At 26.7% G+C, this 12,222-nt stretch overlaps 1 protein-coding gene across 1 annotated transcript; it reads left to right on the forward strand.

The window, feature by feature from the left end:
- Positions 1–5,949: 5,949 nt before the first annotated feature.
- Positions 5,950–6,437, forward strand: LOC150029229 (uncharacterized). Its single transcript, XM_090299201.1, has one exon. It carries the CDS (start codon positions 6,077–6,079, stop codon positions 6,290–6,292), a length of 216 nt encoding a protein of 71 aa, XP_090155327.1. The 5' UTR covers positions 5,950–6,076; the 3' UTR covers positions 6,293–6,437.
- The last annotated feature ends 5,785 nt before the right edge of the window (positions 6,438–12,222 follow it).

Genomic DNA, 12,222 nt, shown 5'->3' on the forward strand with positions numbered 1-12,222 from the left:
GGAGATCCCACAAACGACTAGAGATTATGATATTTCATTGTATATAAGTGAGTGCAAACCTCACTTCATGAGCTGATTTTATGGAGTTGAGTTAGGCTTAAAGTCCACCTCGTAATATGGTATCAGAGTCATTTCAAGTCTATCCTAACGAGATTTGAATGCAAACCTCACTTCATGAGCCGGTTTTATGAACTTTATTTAAGCTCGTGCATGGTTGTCAACATATCAAAATGTTAAAATTTCTAAACTCAGAACTCTTTAAAATTTGCTAAACTCTATGAGTTTGCTTTAAAATTTAATCAAATTTATATTTAATTAAGCCTTTACTATTATAAATTAGCAATTACTACTATATTTAATATTATTGTCCCTTTTTACAAACACTTTGTTCTCAATACTACTTAAGGGGGTAATAACAAAACTTAGTGTAACATGACTTTTATATATTATGAGGCTATTTTATGCCCATGTACAAGGACTAAATTAAATTTATGACTGTTTTGGGAAAGAAAACTTTTCAAGAATGGAAATTAATTATAAATTTTTTTTGGAAATTTTGGACTATTACTCTCTTTCACATGAAAAAGTTTATAGATTAGAATATAATACAGCAAAATGGATTGGATTAAAAACTCTGGGTAATTGATAGATGGCCTAATAAAGAGATTAAGAAGGAGAATTAAATGATTAAGGATTTTATAAGATACAGTTAAAATATTATAATATTGCTTAGTTTATATTTTAATTTTCTAAAGTGAGATGATACAACTATATCATCTAATTTTTTTATGTATTTTATAGGTTATATAAGTATTTCTGTGTAGATCTTTAATAAAATATTTGTCTTTTAACTCTTACTAGTTTGGTTTTTCTTAGCTTTATTCTATCAGTAATTTGTAATATTATAAAACGGATATTTCATTTCATCTGTTGAGAAAAACAGGGTAGAGTAGAATAAATTCTAATTTTCACTTCCCCTTTTACTCTTACTTTATGTGTTCATTATGAAAGTAAAGAGATGCATTCTTCTCGTGTGTTCCTATAGTTTAGAATATTATAAAATATCATAATTTTACTTCTCATATATTGAAAGTGACAGAGTTATATGTGAGATAATATATTATAGATGGTGATATGATAAATCTAATAAATATTCGTAGAATAGATTCGAAATCATTTTAATATCATATTAGAAATATCCTAATGGATATGAAATATATGTTTATTTTCGGATAACTTATTTGGTTTTTTTTTCAAGTAGAAATTGAACTCAGAGGTTTATATTAATTTGGGCACACCATTATCAATCATTTGAATCAGACCCTTCACACTTGTTTGATTTAATCATTTCAATTGAATCGTGGATTATTCTTGCGATAACTTGCTCGATTTAATCATTACAATGGAGCCATAGATGGGCTTTGGGAATGCATTGCATTTTGTTGCAGCAGCAAACACGGTTGAATAATGTGCTATGATATCGACATATGTTCAATTTTTTAAAATTATGTTAAAATTATATAAGTATTTTTAAACTTATATCTACTTTATTGTTTACTTATACTTGAATTTAAAGTACACATTTAAAGTTAACTACTTTCAATCATTTTAATCTTTATTAGATGACGTAAAACGTTTAGAATAAAATTTATATTGTTGTGGACCAAGTCCTAAGAGACCATAAGGATACTCTAAACTTATCCAAAATAAATTTTAGAAAACAAAAAAAAACTATCCATAAGGTAAAAATAATTTATGCATAAATATATTTTAAACATTTTTTAAATTTTTATTTTCAATATATGCATAAGTTAATTTATGAAGTAGTTGCTTTCATATTTTAATTTTTTTTCTTTTAAAAGTTTCTTTATACAACTTTGTGGACCCAACACGACTCAACTCGATGTGAGTCTGATTCAACTTGATCCAATATGGACTCTACTCGAATCAACCCAACATAGACTTGACTTGTCTCAGTCCGAGGTGGATCCGACTCAACTTGACCTGAGGTGGGCTCCACTTGACTCGACTCGAGGAGGGTCTGATTCAATTTGGTTTAAGATGGGTTGAACACGACTTGATCTAGGTGGGTCCAATTCAACTCGGCCCAAGAGGGCTCAATATGACTCCGTCTGATTTGGATTCAATTTGACTCAAGACATGGGTCCAACTTGACTCGATCATAAGTGGGATCAATTCAACTTAGCACAATGTGAACCTTATTGACCTTGGCATGAACCCGATCCAGTCCAATCCAAGCCCAACTCGATCGACTTATTTGACTTGAGCTCAACTTAACCTTGTTCATCTTGGCTTGGGACTAACTTAGATAAACCTAGTCTTTTCCTTACTCAACTTGACCTAAGCACAATCCAACTTAGTCAACATGGGTCCAACCCAACTTGGTCCAACATGAATAATCTTAGTTTGACTTGGTGACTTGCTCAAAATTGGACTCAATTTGACTTGAAATCAATCTAACCTAATTTGTCTGACTTGACTCGACACGACTTGGATCAAGCGATTTGATATGGTTTTACTTTATCTCTGTTTGGAGACGTAACCTAGACTTATATTTGTCAACTTAAAATGACGTTAATTTAACTTAACTTAATTTAACTCCAATTCATTACTGTTATACTAAATTTAAATCTGACTTGAATAAATATTTCATATATAAAAAAAAATTATTTTATTTTTAAATAAGTTTTCTACTTTAAAATTTGGCTCACGAATTGACCATATTTTAAGGACTTTTGACCTAATAAACTTTTTTTATGGGAATTTTTTTAGCCCGACCGTATGAACTTTTTTAGCCTAACCCATGTGAGTCAAGACCAAATGTTATAGGCTAGCCAGATTGACATGTCTACAATTAATGATACTTAAATTTGTCTAAACAATTATCTTCTTATTATTCATTTATGAGGGAAAATCTTCATCACTCTACAAATTTAGAAATGTAACTTCTTCTTTTAAGTTCAAGCATTAGAAGCAATTCAAGCATTCCTTAATGATTGTATTGATTTAGATTTGGGATAAAATCAAAATTGAACTGAATATGTGTAGAGATTGATTAAGAAAACATTTCATAAACACTTTTAGGATAAAAAACAAACTAAAAACTTACAAATTTTCTTCTTTAACAAAAATCTTGTAAATAATAAATTTTATTTTTAAAATCTTTATGAAATATCCAGCAATTACAATATCATCATACATGTTTTTTAGTTCCACAATCATTAAAGCCAGAGACAGTAAATATTTTTTTGAACTTTTATAATTGACCCTTTTTTCAAGTAAATTATAACAGGACATACCTTTTTCTTTTTTTTTCTCACTACAATCTTTTACAAAAATGGAGTCACTGTTAATTGTCAGATTTCTTATCCACAAAGTGATGTGCCTCTGCCACCCCTTGTCTCCCTCTTCTATAGACACCACATGACACTCAACAGGTTACTACCTAGGGTTTCCATCACTATATTTACTCACTCAACTTTATTTTTTTTAATTATTCATCAGAAAATCATAAATTGAGATTTTATTAATTTTAAATTTGATTATATATATATATATATTTACTGTGTTTTAATAATTAATTTAAATAAACAGTGGTATATTAGCATACTTAAATTATTCCTATTCTAAACTAATCAAATACATTTAAAAAGTCACAATTTATTTTACCCTAATACAGATTGATTAAAATTTGTTTGCTTTTAGCTTAAAAGAGATTAAAAAGATTAAACTATATTGACAAATATTAGACTCATACTAACTTATAATATATTGGGATATTTCAACTTTTAAGTTTTATCTTAAAATTAAATGTAAATAAAAGTAAAACAGTATACATATTTGAAATAAAATTAATTATAAACTTATTTTTCAGTTAAGTATTTGAAACATGAATGAAGTTCAATTAAGAGTTTGATATTGGTACCACTCTATTTTGATTCTGAATGGATTATATATAAAATTATTTTAAATGAATTATTTGTCTAAACTCGATTGTATATAAAATCAAAAATGTTAAATAATTGAAAATGCGAAGTATAATGGCATAAGTGTGTATATAATTACATGAGTACTTTTATTATTTTTGTCATCTTGTTTAAATAAACTAATTTTGTTGGTGTAATGATAAAAGATCATTATGTTGGTCTTTAAAATATTTGATTGACTTTTTTGTTTTTAAAAATATTCTTAAATACTCTGAACTATTCAATTTATTTATTATTAATAAAAAATATTTTGATGAAAATTATATTATCATATATGCAGATTTAGTTAAAATAATTTGAAAATGTGGAATAATGATTCAACCCCACATTGATTCCTACAAGAAATGGAGTTTGTTTGGTTGTTACTTTCATCACCTACTGAACAAAAAATAGCTTGTCATGATACAGAGGCCCTACTAAAAAAACTCAAAAGTTATCCATTCTGCAATTTGTTCTTTTAAAATATATAACAACAAATTTTCAAAGATTCCTCCACCACCATTTTATTAATTATTTTTAGAGTTAAAGTGAAATAATAATAAGTTTTTTTTTTAGCGAATTACTTTTGATGTACACACCTACAAATAAAAAAAGTAAAAATAACAATATTATTAAGAGACATTTTTTTATTAACTTTTGGTGTTTAAGATATTTTTATATGTATATAAAATGATAGAGTAAATAAGTAGCAAGTTTCCAACATGGTTGCCCTTCACCATCTTTTTCATGTTTCCCCGTACAATGCAAATTCATTATTACACCGTCGATTAACTACATCGCATACACGTGTATGATGAGTCATTTTCATTTAAATTATTTTAGATATCAGGAAACAAAAATCTCTAAGATAAATAAATCCTAAAATACACTAATTTATTATGCACCAGTGATTCGATAATGTTCAGGTTCCTTTATTTTTATCGTTACCATCATCTGAAAGTCACATCATACACAATAAGCTAAATAGGGCTAAAAAGATTACATGGTCTAGTAGTATAACTCATTCAAAAGGATAAATCTTAAACACAAACAATTCAATTATTTAAGACTTCATATTATTTCCTCAATGGACGATAAATATCGGTGAATAATTGTATCTTAGCTAATTTTTTTATTGAGGATTTGAATATATTTTCGTTTCTACATACGATATTATTATTCTAATTTGAAAAGTTTAAGAAATAATATTATTAGATCACGGTATTGTTTTTTATTGTTGATCAATCATTTAACTCAAGGTATTGCTTACTTAACTCAAGGTATTGCTTACTTGAGTTAATTGCTTACTTTAAAGATCGGTGTTCTATTAAAGTTTTATTTTTAAAAAAGTCTCACTAAGTTGAAAAAAAAAAGTAATTTACGTAGATTTATGAACTATGTGAGATAGGTTTTGAGTTACTCATATTTTTCGTGAAGGGAATGTGTGTGCTGATAAGTTGTCTAATTTATGATTTATTCATAGAGAATCATTTTATTGGTATAATAGACTTCTATCTAGTCTGTTATTAGATTTCTTTATGAATAGGTATAGTATGCTTATGTATCGTTTTTTTAACATATAAGTTTTGGTCTAGTCCCCCATATTTTTGTATTTTTTTTTATGTGATGACAGGTGATTGTTGTTACTTGAAGTGTCAACCTAACTGAGATGTCAAATTGCATAATAATGTATAACATGAAAACTTTTAAAATATATATATATATAAAAGAAAAATTAACCCCAAAAGTTAAAATAAGAAAAATCAAAGAAGTTGAGAGCACATGAGAGAGAAAAATAAATGGATAAAATCGTAAGGGAAAATAATTTATTTTTCCAATTAAGAGAAGACTTTCACGTGAATCCCAGGTTAAATTTTTTGTCCTTCTCCTAATTTGTCTGGAGAAGGGAATAATTGTTACAGTACAATACGTAAAAGGTTTGATACATTGATACTAGATTAAGATGTAGTTAGTATGTTGGGAATCTCCATTGAAAACCTCAAAAAGTGGTTTTAAATTAAAAAAGATATAGTTTTGTTTTGTATGTATAAAAAGGAAGTTTTGGTTTTGAGTTTAGAGAAGAGTGAGTGATGGATTCCCAATCTCAGGTACAGAGAAAGCTCACAGTTTCTGTTTCAGCCGAAAGTGACAGTGGCAGCGGCAACGGAACGGCGTCGTTGGCCAAAGGACAGTGCCTGTGTTCTCCAACCACACACGAAGGCTCTTTCAGGTGCCGTTTACATCGCTCACTCACAGTTTCATCGTCTCCACCTTCTTGGATGAAACGCTCCAAGCCCAACAACTAAGCCCAACTACCAACGCTGTCGATTATTCTCTGTTCTTATGTTTATCACTGCTTTCAGAATATGTTCATGTAAGTGGTTAAGTTACTGATACTGGTGCTGTTACAGAGAGAGATAATTATTAATTAAGTAATTAATTAATGCTTCAGTGGATTTGTGTAGTTGCAATTCCCACTAATCACTACTTAGCTTCTTCTTCTCATAGACCAACCACATAATTCATCTGAAAAATTAGGATTTTTTTTCTTTTCTTTTTTCAATTTTGGGGTATGAATTAAAATGGTGATTAAGTTCTTGATAAAATTAGGAAACAAGGCATGCAGGTTATTTTTTTTATCCTTAATTAGAGTAGAAAATGGTGTTAGAATTGTTGTTAATGATAAAGCCAGATTTAGATCTGTAGATGAAAAGTGGATCCAAGACTGCAACATGATCCATTCTTCTCTTCACGTGTTTCTTCTGATCTTCTTCTGTTTTCTCTCGAGTAGTACATTACTCTGGGCTCAAAAGATAAAGATAGAAATAAAATAAAAAAGAGTATTATTTTTAGTCTTTATTTTTCTTTTTAGATAAGATCTCTGAGTTTTCATATCGATGGTCTTATCTTGGTCTATTTTTTTTTTCTAAAAAATTCATTATGTTTTCTAGAAGTTGAGAGATTAAATTAAGATTTTAGTTTTTTTTTTTTTTCATTATGTATAACCGAAAAGATGAAAATTAGAAACACATTTTTCCAATAAAAATAAAACTTGATATGATAAAATATACTATGGAAAATAATGACGAATATAAGAAAAAAAATAGAAGCCAATTTGTTACATCTTATCAATTATTATGCTTACTACCGACTCATGACTCTTGGAAAAAAATTATAGAAGATATCTCTGAAATCATATTACAAAATGCATTTCAAATTTAACTCAATCCTATAAAATCAATTTATGAAGTGAAATTTGCACCAATTTATATACAATAAAAGACTCTAATATCTATCTCCAAGAGTATATTAGTATATGTGACTACCATGTCAACCTTTGTTATAATTTTTCTTAGTTTAAATTTTGAATATTAAATATTTTTAGTTTTTAGTATTTACAGTAATATATAATGAGAATTTCCTTATTTAATATATATAAATTTTATTGAAGATTTTAAGGATAACTATTTTTTTTTACATATAAAGTATGTACATAGTTAATATTCCATGTATCAAGCAATGGACTAGACTGATTAAAATATACTTTAATAAAAAAAATTATAATTTTTAATTATAATATTTTTTTTATAAAAGATTTTTATGTTAGAAATTATTATGTTACTTGACCTCTCAGCTAAAATGACACCTTAATATATTCGTTACAAAAAAAATGAATATTATTAAAAAAAGTAAAAAATAAAAAATATAAAAAATTAGACCAAACATAAACTATAATATTTTACAATAATTCAAATTATTATTTTTTAATTTAAAATAAATGCTAAGACACGGTAAAAAAAAAGCCCATATTTTTATTAGAAATAACATCATAGTGACCATTTATATACCGAAATATTTTTCATTTCAGTATTTGTAATCATATTATTAAATATTGATGTAAGTTTTTTTATCTATAAAATATTACTAACATGTTAATTTATTATATATGTTTTTATACAAAGGTATTGTTGATTTTTGTTTTTAGTACAATTAAGAAAAATTGATTGATTTTAGTACAATATATATATAATTTTGTTGATTTTACATTACTTATACCTGATAATTAGTTTGTTATTTGGACATTGTGATGTGATTTGCTGAAATAAATAACGTTACTTACATATATAACTAATCAAGAGAGTTCTTTATTATTTTAAATAAATAATTCTTAGAATACAATTTTTTTATTAATTTTAAAACTCAAAATCATGGATGTAAGATATTTTTTAATCTAGGGACAAAATCTGACCAACCTAACAACTTTGATGATACTTGTTTGTGAGTAGTATTATTCAAAAGATTGCTCAGATATTTACTTCCTTCTCTAATATTTTGAAATTTTCTATAAAAATAATTAAATATAATAATGATTTCTTTTATTTAAAGAATTGTAGTTACAAATAAGTAAGTTATACGTTATTTATCTTTTCACACGAGAATACAGCAAAAAAAATTAACTAACAAATTTAAATTATATTTGATATATATATTTTTTAATTATACTAAAAATGAAAATAGACAATACTTGTTATATAGGAATATAATAAATAAAAATTTCAATTTTTCATGTAAGACAATGCCTACGTTTATGTTTATATTTAAGGAAGGAGATTATTTTTATGTGTATATTTATGGAAGGAGATTTCTTTCTTGTGTACACAAAATTCTTATCTTACCACTTAACTTTTGATTAATTTTTTAAAAAACTAAAATAACTACTTACACAATAAAAATCTTTCTAATAAATTATAAAATTTATTTATATTTACTTTTAATTATACAATTATACTCTTTAATAAATACAAAAAATCTTTATTTAATAAAATAAATAATTGAATAACTTTTCTTTATTTAAAAAAAACAAATAACTTTTCTTTTTAAAAATAATGAATATATAATTTTTTAATACTATTTTTACATTGAATTTTAAATTATACATTAAAAAAACTCAACCTAATAGATCCAAATCAATGAGTTATTTTAATTTTTATAAATTATAGATTTATAAGAATATTATTAAATATTTTTATTTTATTTTAATGATACATTTGATTCTTTATCTAATAATTTATATTTAATTCCACCTTTTATCTTTTAAAAGTTTAGTTAAGTTTTTAAAATGAAAATAAATGTGTCACGTTATGTTTAAAAAAATAAGGTTCCGATTTTACCGCGACAAATTCTAAGGGATGAATGACAAAATTCTTGAGGTTATAACCCATCATGCTCAATAGTACTATATATCTAACAATTTCTAAATCTAATGCAAATGGTGACAATTTTGTTATGATTATACTGAAACTTTGGTGCAAAAATTGAATATATACCAAGATAGTACTAAATAAACCAAAATCTAAGTTTAATACATATTCCAATTGTTAGCAAGAATAATTATAATAAACCAAATTTTAAAAAATGCAACAAATAAAGAGGTAGGGTCACTAAGATTTTATAAGTTGATTTTATCCCAAATCATTATCAGTTGGCTAATAATTTTTTTTTATATGAGCCAAGATTAAATTAGAGATTAATAATAATCCAGTACAATTAAAAAAATTGGGGTTGTGGAAATATATATAGTCCACGTGGCTAGCATTTTTTTAGATTACGTTTCACTGTCTTTTTTTTTATCAGCAATAAAAAAAATAAAATAGGGACCACTTTGGAAGTGGTCCAACCCTTATACAGAAATACTTGACACCAATCTTCTATTAGAATGCCTACCAAATTAGTAAAGGGATAATCATATCAACACTAACCCATATTAATGAATCAACCTCATACAAGCCCAGAGGATTTAAAACCCAACTAGAATAAGGAAAATAAGCAGAACGAGACTTTGCATAAATAAAAGACCATACCTTTACTTGCATATTTACCCAAATTGTACTCCAAACTTCGTTAACCGAAACAGAAACCTGACTCATTCCAAAACGGATTACGTTTCACTATCACCAATACAGAGTAAAACATGTACTTCAATTCAATAAATTAATATTTTAATTATTATTGTTTTATTTTTAATTTAAAAAATTGTTAGGTGATTTTTTTAGTGGTGTTATAGAATATTTATTCCTCCTTTTATGCACCTCAATTCAATAAATTAATATTTTAATTATTATTGTTTTATTTTTAATTTAAAAAATTGTTAGGTGATTTTTTTTAGTGATTGTGGTGTTATGGAATATTTATTCCTCCTTTTATGCACCTTAGACAAACCTATAGCTTTGTAACCTGCACCAAACAACTTGCAAAGCATCTTGTTATACAACATTAGAATATACAGAACAAAACAAAAGACATAGCCCAAATATTCAACACTTTGTTGTATTAAAACCTACAGTTGCAGATACATGTTTGTTAGAAGGCAAAACTTGCACGTTACCAAAACTCCTTAGTTATGCTACAGAAAATATTTCTTCTACATCCAGATTTTTCTTCTTATAGAAGATATTCTTCCTATGTTATCATATAATACATATTATGAATACTCACATATATTTCCACTTTCTATCACAATTTCAACTCTTACTACCAAAAAAAACTGGAGAAGTGTATTTAGTATGGATTGCGAATTTGATGAGGAATGAACTTATCCGATGTTTAAATTAGTAGGAGCACAAAAAATATGATAAATTTTTAATAAAGAATTAAGAATTAGAGTATAAAATAGAGTTTAATGTCTTTCTTTACTGAGAGAGTCATAACCTATTTATAGGTTTTGTTGGACTCAAATCATTAAAAAAAACATTGAATAGTTATCATGAGATATAAATTAATTTTATAACAGTAATCTATAACCGCTAGTAATTTATAATCTGATTTATGTGTCTTAAATATAATTAAATTGATAATTATTGTCTTATTACTTGTGTTAATTACCGAATCCTAATTGGGGTATATACATCTACAACAAAGTGAAATTGAAAAAAAAAATCCTTTGCTCTTGATTAGAACAAATGATTCACTCTCTGAATCACACTTTTGGTATTCCTCTCCCGAGACAAAATCCTTTCACTGGATTTCTCACCATTGAATGAATGCTTGAGAAACATTATCTAAGCCACAAGACCAAAATTATAATAACAATTTGCATAGAACTTCCCTTCAATATTGACAGCTTTAAGAATTAGCGAAAGCTTTGAATAGAAATTTTAGCAAAGTAGCAACATTATATCCAATAAAAATCCATATGACAAAGTCTAAAATAAATCCCTTTATAATAGAAAATCAGATGGACATTGGAATTGTAGAAACTTGTAGAACAATTCATTGCAAAAGGCGAATCAATCACATTATCTCAATAAGCCTAGTAATACAGATGTTATTAACCAAACTCAAATTCTAAACTCTAAAATTGATTTCACTTTAATAGGTAACTAATTACTTGAGGTCATTTAATCATAGTTCATGAGTAATCTCTTATGCCACGATTATACTACAGAGATACATAGCCAACTTAAATCTACAGAAGGTTTTCATTTATCAAAAAAACAGTGCTTCCACTTTGGGGCCTAAAAACAATCTATTAGGCCAGAGATTATACTACGTAACCTACCTTCCAGTTACCTATTGAACTAATGTATTGAATTGAGCCTTAACTTCTCTTGCAATTCATATCCAAAAGATGCAAAGTATCTTGAATTGGAGATTGGAGATGTTACAATCCCCATAGTTGTTAATGGATTAATACCTGTTGAGTTATGGGCTTTGGGCCGACCTTTGGTCATTTAGGTAGAAGACCGATATAAATGAATAATGTAAAGAAAATAGCATAGAACGAGCATTAATCAGATAGTAAAGAAAGAATCATAACGACAGACACAGGGTTAAGTCTGACTCCATATATAATATGTAAAACTTCACAGATAGAAAGATCACAAATTAGGTTAAGAACACATTTGTTCTTGATTATCTTAAATGTTCTGGGTTTAGTTATCCAATTCGACTGTCTAGAACAATAACCAAGTCTAGAACAATAACCAATTGAAAGTGTTTTTACAATAGATTTATACTTTTTCATTCAAGTGGTTGGTGATGTATATTACGTAAGATCCTCACACAAATAAACTGTAACTTGAGTTTCATGATGTCTCCAAATGCATGACATCATGAACAAATAAAATTATACCAAAACTGGACCAAAACACAGTTCCACATGGAATAGCTGCCCCAGAAAACAGTCCCACGTAGCATTTACATTACATGCAGTGTTCATGTGCACCACGTGCCTCAG

The sequence above is a fragment of the Phaseolus vulgaris genome, chromosome 2, assembly GCF_051622355.1.
Source record: "Phaseolus vulgaris cultivar YP4 chromosome 2, ASM5162235v1, whole genome shotgun sequence".
NCBI classification, from domain to species: Eukaryota; Viridiplantae; Streptophyta; class Magnoliopsida; order Fabales; family Fabaceae; genus Phaseolus; species Phaseolus vulgaris.

Coding starts and splice junctions, on each gene's coding strand:
- LOC150029229 (XM_090299201.1), top strand. CDS start 6,077: ATGGATTCCCAATCTCAGGTACAGAGAAAGCTCACAGTTTCTGTTTCA.